This window comes from Schistocerca americana, chromosome 1 (assembly GCF_021461395.2).
Source record: "Schistocerca americana isolate TAMUIC-IGC-003095 chromosome 1, iqSchAmer2.1, whole genome shotgun sequence".
Lineage (NCBI taxonomy): Eukaryota > Metazoa > Arthropoda > Insecta > Orthoptera > Acrididae > Schistocerca > Schistocerca americana.
Window position 1 is genome coordinate 108,225,568 of NC_060119.1, and position 22,614 is coordinate 108,248,181.

At 37.0% G+C, this 22,614-nt stretch overlaps 1 protein-coding gene across 1 annotated transcript in view; it reads right to left on the reverse strand.

The window, feature by feature from the left end:
* Window positions 1-14,431: 14,431 nt before the first annotated feature.
* The window catches only part of LOC124620545 (prostaglandin reductase 1-like), a 36,064-nt gene continuing 27,881 nt past the window's right edge, over window positions 14,432-22,614 (reverse strand). The window contains exons 2-3 of the mRNA XM_047147077.1: window positions 15,743-16,087; window positions 14,432-15,193 (exon numbers count right to left, since the gene is read on the reverse strand). Coding sequence (XP_047003033.1) covers window positions 14,741-15,193; window positions 15,743-16,087 — 798 coding nt within the window. The 3' untranslated portion in view covers window positions 14,432-14,740. The remainder of the gene's footprint in view (window positions 15,194-15,742; window positions 16,088-22,614) is intronic.

The window sequence follows — 22,614 nt, forward strand, 5'->3', positions numbered from 1 at the left end:
AATAAACTGTTGTTATTATGTTCTTTCACTGGACAATACAGAAAACTTAACTCATTTCAAGGTTAGGAAACGACTGAAACAACTCCCTAATGGTTGGCAACAATGACATAAACATTTCTACATTCTTAATGGAAAGTAAACAAAATTACTCATGTAATAATCTTTGCTTCCCTGGATGTTCTGGAAAACTACTGCAGATAAATGTCTTGGACCTGTTTTATTAGATTCATCAGACAAATAACAAAAAAAATAAATGGAAATCTTGCTTTACTTTAACCTCATACAGTTTTGTGATGGCTTTGTATTAGCGAAGTTGCTAAATTTCAGGCAAAATCCTTTATTATCCATAACTCTGTAACTAAACATTTGCAGACCTATGTTTACGTGAACTTTTTTCTTTTGTTTTACTTGTAGAACAACACATTAAAATATTTGCATATCTTCGTGAATCACCCTGTATATTTAGTTGGAGTCCAAAAGTGAATGGTTAAGAAGGACATTATATAGCACTGTAATTTGCTTTTTAAATTATTATTTAATCTGGCCAAAATCAGTAACAAAGACCATTATTCGGCTTAGCTAGGGTTGACCGTGTACATAAAAAAGAACATAATGTCAAAAATATAATATTTATAAATGATGATTAGCCATGCATGGATAAAAACAAGATTGGGTGCATTTAAAACTCAGTTGGGTCACACTGTGCTTAAAATTCATCCTAAACCAGATAATTACAGTAACTTCAGTGATGGCACTCAGAGAATATTGAAAAAGAACAATACAAGAAAGATACAGGTCCAAATGCATATCTGTACTTAACATGCCATTGTTGGCTAAGTATTAGCAGCCTTGTGAATCTGATTTCTTTCCTTTTAAAACAATTACTGTTGTGGAAGTTCTTATGCACACAACTTATGAGTCCAGGAAGCAGAAATGCAGAATAGTGACACTGAACAAAGTAGCTGGTATGCCTGGTATGCTTTGGAGAACCATCAGCCCCATACTGAATTTCATTATTGTTACATCTAATCAAATGACATCTCAACTCTTTAACAAATAAAACAATGCTGAGGAGTGGAAAAGTGAGAATCTTAAGAGATATGGCAACAGAGGCATGTAGCTTAAAGAAATCAGTCACACAAGCACAGCTAACAGAATTAAATGCTAAAGCAAGAAAAGCAGACTAATGATCTAAAGAACTCCTGTCCCATTTCTTGGTCTACATTACGTTTAACCTTGTGGAACAGACCTTTCTGAACATTCTCTGTGACCATTAGTGGAAAACTCACCCCAGAACAAAGTGGTTTTAAATGTGGGAATTTTTGCTGTGCACAAATAGTGAATTTAGTGCAGCTCCTCAGATCTCATGAAATGTCTGCTGCCTTTCGTCTGTAATATTTGTCCCCCTAGTAAGCACGTTGACATAGCCCCCATTCAAACCGTATTAGTACTGAATGTCTCAAGCCAACACCAGTACATCATCTACATCGGTGATCATCAAACTGTGACCCATGGGTCACATGTGACCCGAACAAGTATTCCTGTAGGCTATGGTTCTCAGCCCTATTTTATAATATTATGCATCTAGCAACTAATGAAACTAACAGCACAATACAAAAAGTCACCTAACTTTAAGACCTTGTTAAAAGAGTAATTTTCCTGCTCAGTAACAAAAGAAGTATACCTACAGAGACTGTAGTATTTTAAGATGTGCTTAATTTTAATAGACATTGGTGAACTGGGGGCTAGAGTGACATTTGTCAAACTTTTTTGGCAATACAACACTTGGAATATTAAATATTTACAGAACCTTAAAATAAGTAAAACCTAGTTTTATTCTCAATCTTTAATCATAATCATAATCATGGAATGGAAGTCATAAAAAATAGATATACTATCCTCTACAGACTTCTGTTACATGTAAACAACACACAAAATAACACTGTATTGATTCTGCTGTAAACTGTTTTTTTTTTTTTTTTTTTTTTTTGGAAGGTATGAAGCTGATTTTTATTATTGACAAACTGTTTAATGTCAGGCTTGATAGAAGAGATTTGAAGACACATGTCTGGTTCAGCATCCAGACTATTCTGGTAATTTGGCTTTTTAGCTGTATGTGCTGACTATCCCATTTTATACAAGTATGTTATTGGGAATGGGAGGATAGTCGGACCCTGTGTAGTAAGTTTTGGATATTAGTCATAAACCCTGCACCAAATATCATCATGTGACATTGTTTCAAACAGTGCTTCCATGCTTGAATTTGATGTCATTTCGAAAAAGATTTCATGGGTTTAGTTTGAAATATTTTCTGGCTTCCGCAAATTTGGTACAAGAGGATTATGGACCCATTAATTTATTTTCAGTTTTGTATTCTGCTCTTTAGGAAAAAAACATCTCAAAACCTGTGCTGCATATTATGTAGATCTTGGATCAATTCTTCAGATATTTCATTTGGTAATTGTTCTGTCTCACCAACAAACGCATTCAGTGTTAAAAATCCTTCTAGTTCTCCGTTGTAAACACAAAAAAATCTTAACTTTTGTAAAGGAGTTATTTTGTTGCTATTCACCTATTATTGAAAACTGTTGTCTGTTTTCCATGTAAAGACAGACTAAATATCTTGATTTTTCCGAGTACAACCGCCAAAAGAGTTAGTCTGGACAACAGTCACATCGCTCAAATGGTATTTTAAGTTAAAAGAAATGCCAGTCGTAAAAACTTGTAATTCAGTCCTTAGTTCAAATAATCTTGTTAATGTCTCACCCCGTGATAACCATCTAACCTTAGTATGGAGCGGTAGTGTTTTATGTCTGCTCCCATAATCTTCGCACAATGCTGAAAACAATTAGCACTGAAGAGAGCGTGATTTAATGTAATTGATGATTTTTACTGCTCCTTCAAGAATGAATTTCAGAATTGGCAGTATCTTCTTTATGGGCGCATCAGCTTGTCTGTGCAAGATACAATGGCTGGAACTGCAGTTTGCCACTTTACTTTTTATTCATGATACCACTTCTGTAATTTTACCAGTCATTGCCCTGACACCGTCTGTACAAATGTCAATTGAATTATTCCAGTTGAGATGCCTTATTCCAAAAAGATTGTTAACGGTGTTAAAAATTTATTTTCCAGTAGTGTTAGTTGGCAGTGTTGCACACATCAACAAGTCTTCTTCGAGAGTATGTTTGCATGGCAATAGTACGATTGTCAGTGAGATGGTCAGTCCAGCAACATCAGTTGGAGTCCATTTGCAAGATGAATTTGTTGTGCTGGAGACGACCAACTAGTTCATGTTTGATATAGCCAGAGAGATCATTAATTTAATGGGAAGCAGTGTCATTCGAAAGTGGCACTGTAGAAAGGTGCATTGTAGATTTTTAATCGAGCGTACATTGTTATGGCTGATGTACATCATTTTACTAAATTCTTGACAATAGAGCACACTTCGCCTGCTTGATACAGTGGGATAGCTGACCAAATACGATGCCTCTGTGGCTTTCTCATTCGCAGTTTAGGTTGCATGCTTCCCAGTTTTTTGACTTCTTAATAATTGTTCTTTCTTATATATACACAAAAATTCTTCGTTCTTGTCCTTGCAATTGGAATGAATAGTTTCTAATGCAACTTGCTATATAATGTGAGGAGAAGCGAGCCATTAGACTCAACTAATCCAAGGCTGATGTAAAATCCGCCATACTTTCTTTGTGTCACCTTTAGTGGGTAGTTAGGTATCTTACTAAATGAAACCATGGAGCTTGAATTCGTTACATCACTGTTTTGAATCACATAGTCATGACTGGAAATCTTTGAGGTTGATGGCTTATCTTCTTGGTGAACTGCCTTTGAACTTTCAATGCAAGATTTTTTTGCAACATCTATAAGCCAGTAATCCAGCTTCTCTTCTAAAAGCAACAGTTTAATTTTACAAAATGATAGATATAAAAGATACTGAATTTTACAACTACAGGTAATAACAAATTGAAGCAGTCCAAGAGGGGTGTGCAGATTCACCATGCCAAATTGAACTGTGCATTGTAATTGCAAACTTGTGTACAGCTGTGCATGCTGTGTTTTGCAGCGGGGGATTATCATAGCCCTGGGAGGTGAAGTGATAAAATCCTTCTAGGTGTTTGCCGATGAGAAAAAGAAATTGAGAGAGCATAGTGGAATGTTCTTAGAGAGAGTGTGTGTGTGTGTGTGTGTGTGTGTGTGTGTGTGTGTGTGTGTGAGAGAGAGAGAGAGAGAGAGAGAGAGAGAGAGAGAGAGAGTCAGTCAGTCAGCACTGCCACTGTGTGCTTTTACACACTGAGAGAGGAAGTAAATTTCATCAAACCAACACTGATACATTATATTTATAAGATTTATTTTTCCTCAGTGTATTACAAGGCTTGATGTGCTTTGTTCTTTATGTTGATATTATTTTTGTGGGACCTTCCCAGAAGGCATGCAGAGCACCAATGCTAATATATCACACCCTTACCATACTTAGTCTAATGAGGGCTCATAATGTACTAATTTATGGAGGTTACCAATTAATAAAAAGATGGTACATGTTCTGCCCCACAATGTCAATATTGGCTCTTGAGCAGAAAAATTTGACTACCACTGACCTATACCACCTCACTTGCATTGCACTATCTCATGTAAGGTGAGTAGTTGCTGTGTAGACAGAAAGTTACACCAAGACTCCATTCAAACTGTACTGTTGTTTCGTTTTTGAGAGAATATGTCTGAAAGAAACAATATGCTAAAGGACTTCAGAAATAGACAGCCATTCACTTCATAAAATGGAACTACTGTCTGGCAGTCAACGACCTTTCTACATATGAAAAATTGTGGCCTGTCTTTGCATTAGAGTGTAAGTGTAAGATGAAGCTGGGATGATGGCAACTACTACCAGATGGGGCTAGCAATGTGTGTTCCTGTGGAGCAAAACAAAGTGCTTGCTGGTGTGCACAAAAATGGTACAACCCTGTATGAAAGATGATCTGCTGATTAATTGCAAAACACTTCATCCCCAAATACTGACATTGTGTAGTCCATCCATAGAAAAGATGAATGGAGTAGGAGAATGGAGTATGTCAAGGAACTGTCTTGAGTGTTACAAGTTACAGTATTTGCCATTCCACAGCCAGTCTTTGTGGTATGGCTGGTAAACTAATGGTATCCATGTGGGGTCAGCACCTCATGACGTATCAGATATACAGGTTCTTGTTTGATCCAGAGACATTTGCTAATCACTCATGAGATACACACAAATGCAGCCTTTGTGACATTAGGTGCAAGCCATATTTCAGTTCTTGCACAAAAACAGGTTAATTTCAATCACTCGAAACACAAAGAGAAATAGTAATTTATATTTATAAAACTACTGTTCATTATATCTTTTGTCAGCTTTAAATGCAAACACCTTTAGTTAGACTTTACCAAGACTGTTATTGATATAGAAGGAAACAACAAGTTAATTGTTACCAGTCACAGTTAAAATAAACCATGGTGGCAAACTTGTTTCTTTCAACATCTTTTGTCAATAGTATAATTTGAAAATTTTCACTGATGGGTGTTGGAGGGGGACAATGTGGTTGCTCAGTGGTTCACCCTGATCGTATCCTCAAAATGTTGATGTTGTTAGTGTTATAATCTTCCATATGAAGACTTGTTTGATGCAGCTGTCCTATGCAAGCCTAATCATCTCTGCATAACTACTGCAACCTGTATCTGCATGCACCTTTTCACTGTAGTCAAGCCTTGCTCTCCATCTATAATGTTTATTAACCACATGATCCTCCATAACAAAATTGGATATTTCATGATGCCCAGTTTGCGTTCCTAACAACAGATTTCTTCTTTTAGTCAACTTGTGCCACAAATGCCTTTTCTCATCCATTTGATTTAATACCTCTTTATAGTTATCTGACTTATCCATCTAATCAGCATTCATCTGTAGCATGACTCTTCGAAAGCTTCTATTCCCTTCTTGCCTTAACTGTTTATCATCTACATTTCACATCAGTACGAGGCTACACTCCAGACAAATACTTTCCGAAAAGAGTTCTTAACACTTAAGTATACTTATTTGTGTTAGATATTGAAATCCCTCTCTTTGTTAGGATAAGATTTTCTTGCTGTTGCAAGTCTACATTTTGTATCCCCTTTACCTTTGTTACTATCAGTTTCTTTTTGTTCCTCAGATAGTGAAATTCAAGGCATGCTCTCAAAATAATTGCACAACCAATGATGCACATGCAGGTTTGGGCACTGGAGTTAATGAGACTTGTTTGGTTCATGGAACTCCTATTCAGATTCCCTTAGTGTAGTGCATGCCTCATAGAAGCACTCTGTGCTGTTGTTTGTTAATTTATTTTTTTTGTCATATGTATATTATAAAGCCACAGAGAACAGAGGGGTAACTGGGTAAGCAGGTGTGTTACTGAAGCTGATAAGTGTCAGCTCTTGTGATGAATGAATGAATGAGCAATAACAGCCATAAAGTTAAACTGATTAATGTTATGACTGGAACTGAATAACCTCTAATTATTCTGGTCGACAACATTTTTGTTCCAAAATATGTCATGGGTGCTGAATTAGAAAATGAGATCAATTTTTGGCTATCAGGCTCAGTTTTTTTGTAACGTTCTACCCTCTATCTACTGAAATCATCGAAAAATCTGCAATGTGACTATTCTTCTATGCTGAACTTCAGTAATATTCAGATTTAACTGTTGAAAATTAATCAAAATATGTATAAGGAATTAGCACATGTGACCGTTTATAAATCTAACCCTACAAAATCAGTTGATTTGATAGCATTGCCGATGAATTGTGTTTGAACACTTGAACACTGAGAGTTGTGTTGTGTTGTGTTGTGTTGTGTTTATTACCAGTTGCATCTCTGCACTGATAGTTCTCACAATTTTTGCGAATGACTGCTTGTTATGCAAAGTTCATGAAGGTTTGTGCATTGTGTTGATTCATAAGGAGATATGTCTCATACCTTTTTAAATAGCACAAATTCCTTTTGTTATATATGGCTAGAGTTAACTCTCAAACTGCAAAAAACATAAATTTAATCTTGTTGTAAAGAAGTGCAACAAACTTTATTTTGAATGTAAGGTTGGTGATCTGGATGGGACTAGAATGCTCTACTGCATCAATGCACAGAGACAGTGGTCATGTGTGTATAGTTTACTTTAGGCTAAAAGTTCATATGTTCAGCACTCTTTTTGTTGTGCCTGTCTGTGACTCAACATCTCTATACAGTGAGTAGCAGTATAACCTCTTCATCATATTGTTATTATTCCATCCTGGAATCCTGTTTGATTGTTCCATGTTCAGGTATATCATGGAAAGTGATCCACAGGACCTCTAATTAGCTAATAAACATATCAACTTTTGAAGGAAATGCACTCAGAACTTTGCTGCTTAGAAAAGCAACGGCTGCTGTTGGCATCTATTTTATATAGCTTATGGACAGTTTTGAACCATATCTTCAAGCTGAAATTCTCAAGTGACCTGGGAGAAAGAAAACTGATCTTGCTCATCTTTGAAATTATGTTCATTGTTACTACGTATACTTTGTAGTTTAGGTTTCATCATCAACTGGTAATACCACAGTATTTGTTTTGTGAAACTGATTTGTCCAAACCTCTTTTTTTTAAAAAAAAATAATAATAATTAGGATTTGCATTATGACAAGATTCAGTCGAAGAAAGCTAGAATTAAAATTATCTACAATCACCATATTTGTAAGAAAAGTGCAATGTTCATTTGATCAATTATTGAGTTGTATTTCACATCCAAGTTATCCACCAACATTGACAGAACACTGGTATTTACTGCTTTACATTTAGAACTTTTCATTAGTCCTGTGACAAACGGGCACTGATTTCCCCCCCTTCTTCTTAATTTTAATATGAGTTTTGAGAAAGAGAAGTTCTCTGGTAAATATTATCATCATCATAACAGAGCTTATTATTAACAGTACTGTCTGCCCTCTCATTTACACCCACCTCCCTACTCTACAAACCACTAAACTGAATGGAGGGTACTTCCCAATGCACCACTTACTAGGGATTCTTGCTGTTCTACTCACCCATGGGGTGTAGGTAGAATGATGGTTTAAATACCTCTTTATGTGCTGTAATAAGACTGGCCTTCTCCCCATGATTCCAGTGGGAGCAACTCATAGGAGAGTGTAGTATATTCTGAGATTCATCACTTAAAGCAGGTTCTTGAAACTTGGTAAGTAGGCTTTCATACTTTTTACACAAGTGGATTTCGAGATAATACTATGCACCAAGATTCACAAAGTTTCCTGTTTTATAGGAGCTGTGTGGACTGTTATATTTAATCATATCTTGTTTACCACTTGAGTAGCAAGTGCAAAGTAATAAAACTTATTTATACCTCCATGACTTGTAAGAAATTTGGGAGACATACCTACCTCCCTCCCTAACATGTGTTGTACTGAACTCTCAATTAATTTTCCTGATTTTGATTTGTAATTGATACATATTTTTCCTTCAGTGATTAAGCTACTTCAGTCAATTGACATATGTTGTCAGTGCTGTTCCTGTTATATTTCTTTGTTGGTCCAGTAAATTGTATTTCTCAGATACGTTTCGCAAATTCATACATACAAATAATTGTGCTGTGGCCTTGGGGTGTGCGGTTGGGTGTCCGTATGGTTGTGTGTGTACTATTGCAAGAAAAAGAGCTAGTTCTCAAAAGATTGTGTGAATGCTGTTTCATGTTGCGTTTCTGTGTTCCACACATTGATGCTATAGATGAGTGATTGCCTTCCCCTTATTTTATGTTTTGCTCCAATCAGGAATTCCCATTATTGTTAACAAAGAGGCTACGTGCAAAACAACTAAATATATATTTTCACTATGTTATAATACATGAAAACATCTGGATACATATACATTTTTATCGTAAAAATAAATAGGGGCTATGTGTGGTAAGACAGATTGTAAGTCTCATGTTATATGAAGTAACCTCCGTGTAGTCATTTGCAGAGTAGAAACAGCATTGGAGAAGTAAGTTTGTGACAGTCTTCCTAAAGGAGACATTTTTTATTTATTTTTATAGAAATTGACAATTTATTATAAAGCAAGCTCCCCGTATGTTATGCATGCACTATATTGTGGCAGTTTTAGATAGCGAGTGTTTTGAACTGTAGTCGCGTAAGATACCAGTAGAAGTTGAGCTTGAACTACCACTGCCAACTGCAACAAACAATTGCACTGTAGCCACTACCAGATGATTTGTGTACTCCAATTTGCTTTCTGTTGTGGATTGCTTTTTTTCCCCTCCTTATTTTGAAGTGAATGAAAAGGCATTAATGGATTTGAATGTGACTCTCACCACACCAAAGAAGTCGACGATCCCTATGACCGTTATGTCAGTTCTGCTTTTGTGGGGGCACAGAATGCGGATGTAGGATGGCAGCCCTTCAAGAGGGAAGCAGGGCTTTGGGCAGTCTAAGTTCTCATTTGTTTATGGTTGCGGCCGACTACCATGATATACTGTCTGCATAATATTTCAAACTGCTGTGAACTATGGTTTATCAGGCTGCTGATGTCAACGTGATGTCAATCAGTATTGTTTTTCAGTTGGAAGAGGTGCAGATTCTTATTTTCTGAAAGTGTGTTTCAAGATTATAGATACACAGAACAGATATAATTTTCAATGCCTTGAATATTTGTCTTGTAGCAGTGTGTAAAGTTACTTTTCCCATTGTCTTTAAGATTCTTTCCCACGTCATACAAGTTCTTGTATGGAAGGAGTCCCAGAATGGTATATCATTAAGATACAGTTGAGTGGACTACTTACCACGACCGGGTTCCCGGGTTCGATTCCTGGCGGGGTCAGGGATTTTGTCTGCCTCATGATGACTGGGTGTTGTGTGCTGTCCTTAGGTTAGTTAGGTTTAAGTAGTTCTAAGTTCTAGGGGACTGATGACCATAGATTTTAAGTCCCATAGTGCTCAGAGCCATTTGAACCATTTTTGAGCGGACTAGAGGAAAGTGTATCAAGAGCTTCACATGCGTTTAAATAGCTTATCTTTGTGCACATTCCACTGTTTAGAGCTATCTACTTGTAGTCACAGAAACTTTACTTAATTTACCTGCTCTGTTTCTTCATTATGAAAAGATATGAGTTCTTCAGTGGATCGCATTGCCCCATGCAAAATCGGATCCTCTTAAGAGTCAATTGCTCTTATTTAGCAGTAGTTTATTGACACAAGAGGGTACCCGAAAGAAACTGAACAAATTTTTTGGTTGGCACAGATTTTGTAGTACTGCATTTTGTCACTATGGGCACATAGACTGAACATTCCAGAATCAGTAAGCCAAATGCTACCGCTGAAGCAAGCCAGGACAAGTTTTGGCAGAATTTATAGTGACAACTGTTTTGCGTGATTGTCTTTTCTGCAGTGGCTGATTTTCATGAACAGCATGCAGCAGTGAAATTCTGCTTTTTTCTCAGAAAAAGTGGAACAGAAGCTCTTAAAATGTTAAAAACAGCATACAAGGATGATGCTGTGGGGGAAACTCAAGTGAGTCATTTTCCCGTTTCAAAAAAATGGTGAAATTTCGGTTGTCCTTCCATGGCACAAACACACAAAAATGTTGAAAACATTCATGTAATCAGCTGTTGGTTGGTTCAAGGGATGTAACCAAACATTGAGGTCATTGGTACCATGTCCACAGCTCATGGTCTTGCAGTAGCGTTCTCGCTTCCCGCACACGGGGTCCAGGGTTTGATTCCCGGCGGGGTCAGGGATTTTCTCTGCCTCGTGATGACTGGTTGTTGTGTGTTCTTCATCATCATTGACTCGCAAGTCGCCGAAGTGGCATCAACTAAAAAGGACTTGCAATACGGCGGCCGAACTTCCCTCATGGGGCCTCCCGGTCAACAATGCCATACAATCATTTCATTTCATTGGTACCGTCAGATTAGGGAAAGATTGGGGAGGAAGTTGGCTGTGCCCTTTCACAGGAACCATCCCGGCATTTACCAGAAGCGATTTAGGGAAATCACAATAAACCTAAATCAGGATGGCTGGACGCGGGTTTGAACCATTGTCCTCCCAAATGTGAGTCCAGTGTGCTAACCACTGCACCACCTTGCTCAGTGCAATCAACAAAGACTGACAGTGGACCACTGAAGACATTTTGGGGCTGTTGAGAGTGACTTGCAGTTCAGTGCAGCATATTGTGACAGAAGATTGGGGAATGAAAAGTATGGTTGCCAAATTCGTGGCACAAGTGATGACTGCTGTACAAAAATCTGGTTGCATGGGAGCACGCTGTGCTTTGAAAGAAGAGTCCTGCAAAAATTGTTTCAAAAATTATCACAGGTGACAATATGTGGTGTGATGCTTATGATCCTAAATCAAAGTGACAATCAAGCCAGTAGAAGGCTTCAAGTTTGCCTTGCCCCAAGAAAACTCATTAGGTGAAATAATATGCTAAAAATTGCTGATTTGTGTTTTCAATGTAAGAGGAGTCATTCATTCAAAGTTTCTTCCACAGGATCAGACAGTTAGCCAGGCTTTCTACTTTGAAGCTTTGAAAAGATTGCAAACAGTGTGTGGTGGAAGTAGCCTGATTTGTGGCAGTCGAGTGACTGGTATTTCCATCATGACGATACCCCTACACAAAAAGCCTTGTCTGTATGGCAATTCTTGACCAAAAATTGCTGTGGTCACTGTTCCTCACAACCCTCCACTCTCCCCATACTCACCCGATCTTGCCCCGTGTAACTTTTTGTTTGTTTCCTGGAATGAAAACAGACATGACAGGAAAGAATTTTGCTGATATTGCTGAGGTGCAGAAAAAAACGACGACAAATGTGCTTTCAAGCATCACTTAAGATGAACATAAACACTGTTTTGAAAAATAGAATAAAAAACTAAACAAGTATATTAGTGCAAGTGGAGAGTAGTTTGAAGGGATTGAAGGTTTTTGCTTAAAATGTGAATAAGTAAAAGTTATAAAATAAGTTTGGTTTCTTTTGCTTACTGCCTCATACATACGCAGTAGAGGAATCTTTCACTGCTGCCAGTTATGTCAGCTCTAACAAGTTACAATGAGGTGATCTGGAAAGACAGTTTCATATCATCAGCAAATAGGACAGAAGCTGTGAAAGGTAAATTTTTTAGAAGATCCTTGATGTACAAAATGAAGAGGAGAGGCATAGGGTGGAGTCCTGTGGGATAATTAAGGTTATTAATGCTGCCTCTGAATGAACTTTCTGTCCGTGTTAAGTTGCAAGTTTGACCAGCTGTTTACTGTTGGAGATACATGAGTGAAACCATTCACTGAAGGCACGCCTAATTGCATAAGCTTCCACCTTATGAAACATCAAGGATTGGTTCAAAAAGATCAAATGCCTTTGTGAGACCTATAAAGAGACCAAAAGAAGAGTTTCTCATTAAACACATTTATAATGTGGCCTGTGAAAGTGAAAATTTCTTCACTTATTGATCTGTTTTTATGAAAGCTAAATTAGTGTTCAGATGATAAGCTGTTGCTTCCAAGAAAAGTGGTTAGATTTATTTATATGACCTTTCAAAATAATCTAGAGAAGCTGATAGAATGGAGATTTGCTGATAGTTGTTGACATCATACCTAGCCTCATTTTTTGAACAAAGGAACTGTCTTAGTCTTCTTGAAAGCTTCAAGGAAAATGCTAGTATAAAGTGCCAAAAGCATATGCCTGTTCCATTGGCCAATAATTTTCAGACCTTCACATTTGGATACAGGTGCTAAAAATAGTGATTTACTAATGTTACACTTTATGTTACGACTGTTTTAGAAGGAAATGTACACCAAGGTAATACACAATTAGCAATGTTGGTGAAGTGTAGATTAAATGTATCATGCTTTCTATTGTGTCTGCAACTAGATTATTGTTCTAGCATATATATTCCAAATTTTGCTGATTTTCAGTACCCCCTTGACAATGTCCCGAAAGGCCCTACTTTTATTGGTGGATTCACTTACAGGTTTGTTATTGTGCAGTTGATAACAATAATGAAAATTCTGGGAGAGAGCAATGTGTAAAATAAGGGAAAGGCAACTTCTCATGTGTAGGGTTGCCTTTCCCTTATTTTATGAATTGTGCAGTTGATCAGCCTTATAAATTATTTCAATGGATCTTCTTGACAGGTTTAAGTAGTTGTGAAAATTTGAATCACTAGTTATAATGCTTTGCTCATAAAATCTCTTCTTAGTCTTACATGATATTCTGATGCCTTTTTTACCCAACCATGATTTAGTCCTCCATGTGTGTTTTTAATGTCACATCCTTCAGTGTAAAGGCAACATTGAAATCCTTGAGTGCTGCACCAAGGAAGGCTGCTTTTGTTTGGACCGCATTAACCTCTTTGCCACATCTGACACTCTGACACATCTGAATGTTTTTGAAGATTTCAATACTATTTGGCTCATTTACATATCTTTAAAAGACAAATTTAGTTATAGTGGAAGAGACTGTACTCTTGTCAGGCAAGTTGATTTTAAATAGTATCTCAGTTTGGTCTCAAAGTCCGTTAGACAAGTTCTGTAATTTTGATATGGGAACAGAGTCAGAATCATCAATATAGTATCAGTGCTACTACTAGAATTCATTGTACCCTTGTGGGGCCTTTACTGCTTTTGCATACTGGAAGTCAAAGGCTTGATACTTTAATCATATTAGAAGATATTCTGAAAGAAATTAGCGTTAAAGCCATCACTCTGAATTACGTTTTCCCCCTGTTCATATAAAAACATAACTCATGTTCTTATCTGGTTAAAGACACTGAAAGGTCAATAAATTCAGAGAATATTTATATTAGTTTGTGTGATGTCTATTGTACAATGTTCAAAATGTTTCTCAGCATATCAGGGATCAGTTTTTCATACTGTATTTGAATCTACCACTTCCCTGACAAGCAGTAGCCAGCCTCCACTACTTCTGTTTGATCTACAGAAACTCCTTCCAATTTTGTAATTCATAAATTTAATTAGTTGCAGGTTATCAGTTTTGATCCAGTGCTCTGTAGAACACATTATGTATGTAGTGTCTTCGCCTTTGGAAAGGACTTCTAATTATAGTACAGGTAGTTTGCTCTTAATAGTCTGTGTATTTTAGTAAAAGATGTTCAAGGTTGTTCTAGTTTGTGTTATAATGGAAATGGGATTATAGGTCAGAAGTCATGATTCTTGGTTGATAAAATCAATGAGTTTCAAATCAATTGAAGGTTGCGAAGTTTGGTTTCAAAATATTTCTTGTTTTATTTATCATTTATACCTACTATCTTAGGACAACAATCTCAGCAGTTTCTCAGTTATCATTTGCTTTCTGTCTTGCATACAGTGAAAGTTATCCAAACATTTGGTTTCAGATTTGTAGCAAAAAGTGTTTTATCCAATTACAGCTTATTTTTAGTATTTTTATTATAAGAAACATGTTTACAAAGTAATGAAAGATTGTCTCATGTTTTGCATTGATGGTAAAGACAGTAATGTTAGCAAATATGTTACAGTGTTATGACAATATTTTATTATATTACTAACACAACACAACCAAACACTTCTTCATAGCTCTGATGTGATGTGATGTGATGTGGATGCAGGCAGTCAACTAAAGCGATTCCTATTTACCTTTCATTGCTCATCAACTCCATTAAAATCCTCGTATCAAAGAATTCTATTTGACTGCAAATCCACAACTGAGTAGATTAAACTTTGATGACTGCTTTTCCAACATTTTCTCCCTTAAGCATACCAATAAATGCTTTTGGCATATTTTCAAATCCTTCTGTGACAGTCTCTCTGTATTTCAATTTTCCTTCTTTAATCCACTGTATATTTTGTTTAATTCCCTCATCCCATCGGTCCAACCAACGTTTAACTAAAAATCCCTCCATTTTCAGCTCTTTGAAAATCATGGCTGGCTGTAAGATGGGTGCAGTTGGTATTTCTGTGGAATTGTAACTAGATATAGAGCCACAGACTGAAATTCTTCCTCCTGTTCTCATATTATATATTACATCACTGCTCAGCTTCCCTCCTACATTATCAAAGTACACATCCACACCTTCAGGTGCAGCCTCTTTTAATGCTGTTGCAACATCCATGGACTTGTAGTTGTATGCATGATGAAAACCCAGTTCATCCTTCAGCCATTTTACCTGTGAACAGAAAACAAATTGATTGTGATGTCTTTCTGACAGGTAAAAAGATTTATTGCAAAGTATCCTGTACAGTCATTAAACATTAGAAGAGTTTTAATGGTAGATCTGTAAAAATCATTGATATTGTTATATCTGTGCTTTGAACGAAATGTTTAAATAACATGGGATCTATATTAATATTAAGTTTCTAAAGTACTACAAATATGAATGAATGTATGGAGGGCAGCTTTGACCTGTGTTCTCCTCATATGGAGCTAATGAGCGTACAAATAATTTGTGGTAAAAAAGAAGTAATATGCAGCATGTACAATGTAAAATGTAATACAGATTGTTTGTATCCAGGAGGTTTAACACATTTTGTTCACAAGGGGACTATTGTTATGTCAACTGTGTGATCTCTCTCTCTCTCTCTCTCTCTCTCTCTCTCTCTCTCTCGCTGTGTGTGTGTGTGTGTGTGTGTGTGTGTGTGTGTGTGTGTGTGTGAGAGAGAGAGAGAGAGAGAGAGAGAGAGACTGACTCCAGATGGCCAGATGATATGTAACCTACCTTTTCATCAGACCCAGCAAAGCCAATGACCCTGCAGCCTTTTATAAGAGCAATTTGGCCTACAATGGAGCCAACAGCACCAGCTGCCCCACTGACCACAGCCACCTCTCCTGTCTTGGGATGGCAGAGTTCAAGAAATCCAAAATACGCAGAATTGCCTGGCATGCCTAAGACCCCCAGGCACAGTGACAAGGGCAAGTCGCCAACATCAGGTGCTAAAATGGGTGCCCACAAGTCATTATGGTTCTTTGTGTCAGCCACTGTGCGATCACGCCAGCCCCAGTAACCGACGACGTACTTCCCGACTGGGAAGTCAGGTGAGCGGCTCTCCACAATGCGTGCCACCTGCAAGTCCAGAAAAAATACATCAATTTGTACATACAAAATATGTGTAAACAATTGTGCACAGAGAAATTTGGCAGACCCAACAGCTGCTGCAGGATAGGGCATAACTAGTTGGGGCTAATGGAGTAATTTTTCAGGCCTCCAGAGGTCAAGGAGCTCCACTGCCCCCTTCCCAAAAAAGAAGGGATAGGAAGTATTAACACTTAATTCTCTGGGAGAAGGTTGTAGAATTGAGTCAGTATTTCTATTTTGAGATAGTCTTATGAATTACACTTCATTCATATAAAAATGACTCTGTAAACTTTGTGTGTGGATAACCAAGATAGTTATTTAGATTATAAATGTACAAGAAATTGTGTGGAATGTAATGGCTACTACTGCACGAAGAAGAAGCCAAATTCTGAAAGCAGCTGAAGAAAATTTTCATGTTCTACAGAGGGAATAAAGACAGACTTATTAGTTACCTAAAATCATGAAGGGGACAGACCCTCATCCAGCTGTAGGTCATAGTATTGGAGGGATACAGGCACATGTGCATCTTCTTTAGCTTATTAAATATTTTCTCTCACCGCATATTCTCTGGACATGACACCCAGTGACATGAAGAAACCACTGCTTGGCTGGCACGTTGTGATCAAGCAAGCTGGGATGTTTTCACTTCCCCTCTTGTTTTGCCATTTGCCTCCATAAAATTCATTTTTCATGTCTGACTAATTACCATTAACATACATGAGCATAATCTGCAATTTCATAAATGAGAAAGGTTGGCTGTCAGTTTTAAAGAATATACCACCCGATCTAATTTTGTGCTTAGTTTTATGTATGTAATTGATTTTCTAAGTTTTTGACTATTCCTAGTTAATATCTTTTGTTATAGGGTGAAATCAATAATTGTTTCATAACTTAAATTCTGTTGTTGACTAATAAACGAATATAAATTCTGTACTAATTATAAACATTTGGAGAAAGAACTGATAGTATTCTTAAACGATCTATTTGGCTCTATTCGAAAACATGGTAGCAAAGCCAGCCCCTAATTAATTCCAAAGTAATTAACAATTTTATCAAAAGTATTGTTTGCATAACGATATCTGTTAATTTCATGATTTAAACAAATAATTCGGCCTAACTCTTGTACTAGAGGAAACCACTGTAAAGACACAATTTTTCAATGTATTCAGTTAATTTAATGAGTTAAGTTTTAATTGTAATTTGTGTAAATTAAATATCAAACAATGTGTAGTTTGAGCACCTATATTGTGATGATATATAAGGGCCCGATTTTTGGTCCTGAGACAGTCAGTCCATGGTCGAGTTTCAGATGAGGAACCCGTGTTGGTTAGATCAACAATAATGCATCCACTTAATTGTGAAATAAGTGTAATAAGCCATGTGCTAAGACAGTGACAGTGCCTGTTCAATACTTACCATATTATCTGGCAAGAACTGTGTGGTTAGGTTTTTACTGATCGTAGATGTTCAACAGTGAACTATTGTTGCCGTATGTTGATGTTTGCTTGCAACCTATTGATGAGACGCATCGAAAGTTAAAGAATAGTGCACTGGCCATATAATTTGTGTATTATGGGGGGGGGGGGGGGGGGTGAACAGTTAAAGTAAAGAACTGTGAAATGCAAATGTGCACCTGTCGGCTACATCATTTAAAGTAGTCAGTGTTGAACTTCCAACCCCCATTTTTCAGCCAGTGTAGCAACACTGTACATCGACACCGAGGACAACAAATGAAGAAACAAAGCAGGCGAACGTTACAACGTGCAGAATTAACAACTAAGTGATTTTTTAGGTCAAATGTTTCTTGAATAGCCAAAATACAGATTTCTACAATGAAAATATCTGCCAAGTCGTCCATTGTTGTGAAAAATTAGTTACATTGAAAGGAGAAAATGTAGAGAACTAATACCACACCACCAAATCTCATAGTCACAGGGCCATTTCTTTTCTTTCTTTTTTTTTAAATTGTGATAATTAAAAATTCAAGACTTCCTCTCATACTGAGGTGGGAAAACTGCTCCTGAAAGGCAGAAGAATCAGCAGTGATGAACAGATTGAAAATGGAAACTACATCATTAAAGACACATAAGATTTATCCAGTGAACCTGTGGTCTGTAATAAAAGTGTCATGATCAATCTCTCCATTGGCAAAAGATTCCTGGCTTGTTCCCCATTCATATGTCCAGGACGGGACTGCCAAGGGTGAGATGACCACGAGAAAAAACATTGAATAACCATCAAAAGGGTATCATTCTAGGAGTCTGAATGTGAGATGACAGAAGATTCTGGTAGGAAAGATAGAAAACCTAAATAGGAAATGTAAAGACTCAAGTTAGATATAGGGGGAGGAGGGAACAGGGATCAGTGAAGTTAAATAGAATGATGATACAAATCAGTCAGCAGCAGAAAATAGTGTAAGCAGAGTGGGATTTGTCATGAATAGGAAGCTAGATCAGAAAGAAAGTTACTGTGGACAATTCAGTGATAGAATTATTTCCATCACAATCAACAGCAATCAAACGTCAACAACAATGGTTCAGGTATACATGCTGACATCGCAAGCAGAGGATGAAGAGACATATTAAGTTGATGATACTATTAAATGAGCAATTCACTATTTAAAAGGAAATGATAATGTCACAACTCGAGACCGGATTATATGCATTTGCATATTTGGCTCCTCTTCACCAGTTATTGCGTATTTTAACTGAAAACTAGTGACAATGCATATTTTCGCTCTATGTTTACAATATTTTAAAAATTTAGACAGGCGTTCTCTAGCTCGATCTAGTTTTTATGTCTCTCAGATGGACCATGACCTAGAACTGTGTGCAATCGCTAACAGAGAGGCCACTGCCTAGCAAAATCGTAACACAAGAGAAACAGGAAAGGGCAGACAGAGTCAATGCTCCTGCGCCCGAGACCCCGGTTAATCCCCTCCACTGTCGTACCTTACGTGTCAGCAACAATTAAATTAAACTACGCAAGCTTTTAGTCGCACGTCCATTGTTTCAGTTTAGTTTTCTATTTACTTATACACAGTTGAATGTGTTTACTACATGTAGTGTGCAACGTGTCATCCTCTAAGCCGCCCAGAAAAAGAAACATAGTTTCGTGGATAGCTGACCATCCTGGAACATTTACATATGACGGAATTGTTTTGTATTGTCAAGTTTGCGAGAAAAACGTTTGTGCAAAAGTTTCAAATATACCAGCATGTCAAGACAAGTCTTCATGTCGAAGGAATGCAGAAGAAAGAAAACAACAACTTCTGACAGCAGCAGGTTGCAGGAGCAATGATTTGTCCAAAGGTAAACAAAAAAGTCGGTTTAGCATGAATCTACATGAAGCATTCATTGCAAGCAGTATTCCTCTTCACAGACTTACAAACCTTATCCTCAAAGACTTCATGCACAAACATTGCACATATCAAAATATACTAGCTGAATCTACATTGCGTAAACATTACATACTGACAATTTATGTAAATGTTCTGGAAGAAATGTGTAATGAACTCAAGGACAGCATTATCTGGATTTTAGTTGAAACTACAGACACTCATGGCTGTTACATTGCAAATTTGATTGTTGGTGCTTTAAAAGAAGAGCCGCTGCCTTTCTATTTAGCGATCTGCAAAGAACTTGAAAAAGTAAATCATTCTACGATCGCCATATTTGTGAATGAGGGTGTTAGAAAAATATTTCCAGAATCTTCTGCAGATGAATGGGTGTTTGTGTTTATTTCAGATGCTGCTCCCTATATGACCAAAGCAGGAAAAGCTGTCCGAATATTTTATCCCAATTTGATTCATGTGATGTGCTTTGCTCACGGAGTACATCGCCTTGCTGAAGAAATACGTTCCACATTTGTGAATCTAAATAAACTGATTTCATCCACTAAGAAAGTGATTCTAAAGGCTCCTGCTTACACCCAAGACCTACAAAGGAAAACTACCAGATGTCCCTTTACCTCCCAAACCAGTGATAACTCGTTGGGGTATGTGTGTCAAAGTTGTTTTAAAATGAACATTTAAAATGAACATTTCGAGCCCATTAGTGGGGTAGTAAATTACTTCGATAGTGCAGAGGCTTTGGCAGTTCGCCAGTGCAAGGAAGCTTTTAATGATTCTGGTATTAAAAAAGACGTTGCTGTGATTAGCACTCATTTTTCCTATATACCTGCAAATATTGAAAAGATTGAAACTCAAGAATTGGCATTGAATGAATCTATTCAGTTAATGAATAAAATTATTCTAGTTTAACTCTCCTCATTGCCAGAGGTATTCCCAAGAAAACTTAAAGAAAAGTTTGAGAACATTTTAAACAATAAACCGGGTTTTGAACCCTTGTGATAAATTGATAGTTTAATTAATGGGACAGGTGAACTCTTACCAGAAACAATAAGTGCCAACATAGCACCCAAATTCATATACTGCCCAGTTGATTCAGAATGGTCCTTTTCTGATTATAAAAATGTTCTGAGTGATCGAAGACACAATCTTAGTACCGAACATTTGGAACAGTACTTGGTCATTTATGTTTATGATAGTGGAAAAATGTAAAATAAATTGCTAATGATGTTTTGGTCCAGTAGAATTAATTAAAAGTTAATGCTGTTCAAATAAATTCTGATTTTATGTTGTTTTTTGAATAAAATATTTCGGAGTTTTTGAGCCTGCCCCTCTGCATGTAATATATCTCGAAGTTGGTCCTGTGCATATTGATTGTTTTGTTGTGACTCACTCACATCACATCTACTTGTTACTTACAACCTACCAGAGAGCATTCAGAAAATGATATCAGCATTCTAAATGTACCGATTTTTCATGTGGCTGGCCCTCTTCCTCGTAATTGATATGCACGGGTTCGTCTTTGAGATGTAATGCATGCAGTAACTACCATGTTATTTTATTTTTTGATCTTGCATATTTTGACACTTTTCATGCATATTTTAAGATTTTTATGATGCATATAATCTGGTCTCTAGTCGTAACCTTGGAGGATTGGAATGTGATAGTAGGGGAAGGAATGGAAGAAAGAGTTGAGAGAGAATATGCGCTTGATAGTAGGAAAAAAAAACTGTTGAAAAATCACAAGAAGAGGAGGTATACTTGGATAAAGCGTGGAGCTGTGAGAAGATTTCAGTTGAATTACATCAGTGTCAGACAGAGATTTCAAAATCAGATTGTGGAAGATATAGATTCAGATCACAATTTAGTAATCGTGAAGAGTAAATCAAAGTTTGAGTCACTGGTAAGAATCAATGTGGAAAGAAGGGAGATACAGATGTACTGAAGAATGATGTGTGTGTGTGTGTGTGTGTGTGTGTGTGTGTGTGTGTGTGTGTGTGTGTGACATTCTCTAGATACTGTGATAATGAATATCATTAAAAGGAGAAGGAAGAGTGGTGAAGGAAAGAAGGAAAAGGACTGGAGAGGTCTAGGAAAAGGGGTAGATTTCAGATAAACCACCCAGAACTGTGGTTCAGGGAAGAATTACGGGATGGGATGAGAATGAAAGACTGTTGTTGGGGACTGCACCAGACATGATTTGAAAACATTGACAGCTTAAAGGTGGAAACACAGTAATATGCAAGACAGAGATTACTGCTAAAACATCATGTACAGGTGGTAGCACATTGTTAATATTTAATACTGTGATTTTATTGTTTTTATTACAAGAAATTATGTTTTAAAAACCTGAATTTCAGAACATTGTTCTGTAAGAAATGGGTTTTCAAAAATCGAAACTTGTGATTTTTATACCTGGGTGGGGGAGGGGTGTACGATTGGAGAGGTGCGTTCTAGCAACTAAAATTTTACAACTTGAGCACAGAGTACATTACAAACACACAAGAATTACAAAACTGTAAAGAATTTAACTCGTGGATTTAGGAACAATGCACGATTTACTTTGCACTGTCAAAATTGAACTATAAACAAGATTTGTTGCTAAACTAATCTTAATGTTCCTATGTGCCTGATTACTTTTGGTGAGGCCCATCCTACTATTGACTTGTCTGATGTACTCTTTGGCATGAGCACCCCAGTTGAGGTGCTAGTGCATCTGTTGCTCTGATGTTCACACTCCAAAACTGAAGTTCGTTGTTCACATCTTGTATTAGTAACACATTAATGCCCTATTTACTTCTATGGTATAATAGATGGTCTGATATGTAACCGTCATTAAGCAAGAAATACAAGATCATGTCATATTAATACAGTTTGTCTATAAGGAACGACAGCAAATAACGAAATTTTACTTACTGTTTACTTGCATGTCTGGATGTTAATGATAGACATCTGTCCAAAATTACTTCAAAATAAATGCACTAAATGTGAAGAACTTGGTTGCAGCTGTGTTGGGGATAGGTGTTCTATGTACTGGTGACATGTGAAAATTTGTGTCGGGCCAGGACTTGAACCTGGATTTCCTGCTTATCGCTTTTTTCCTCAATATTGTTCATTGCATTTGGTCAGAGCGGATGTCACATGACACTCCTTCAAGTTCATCGTT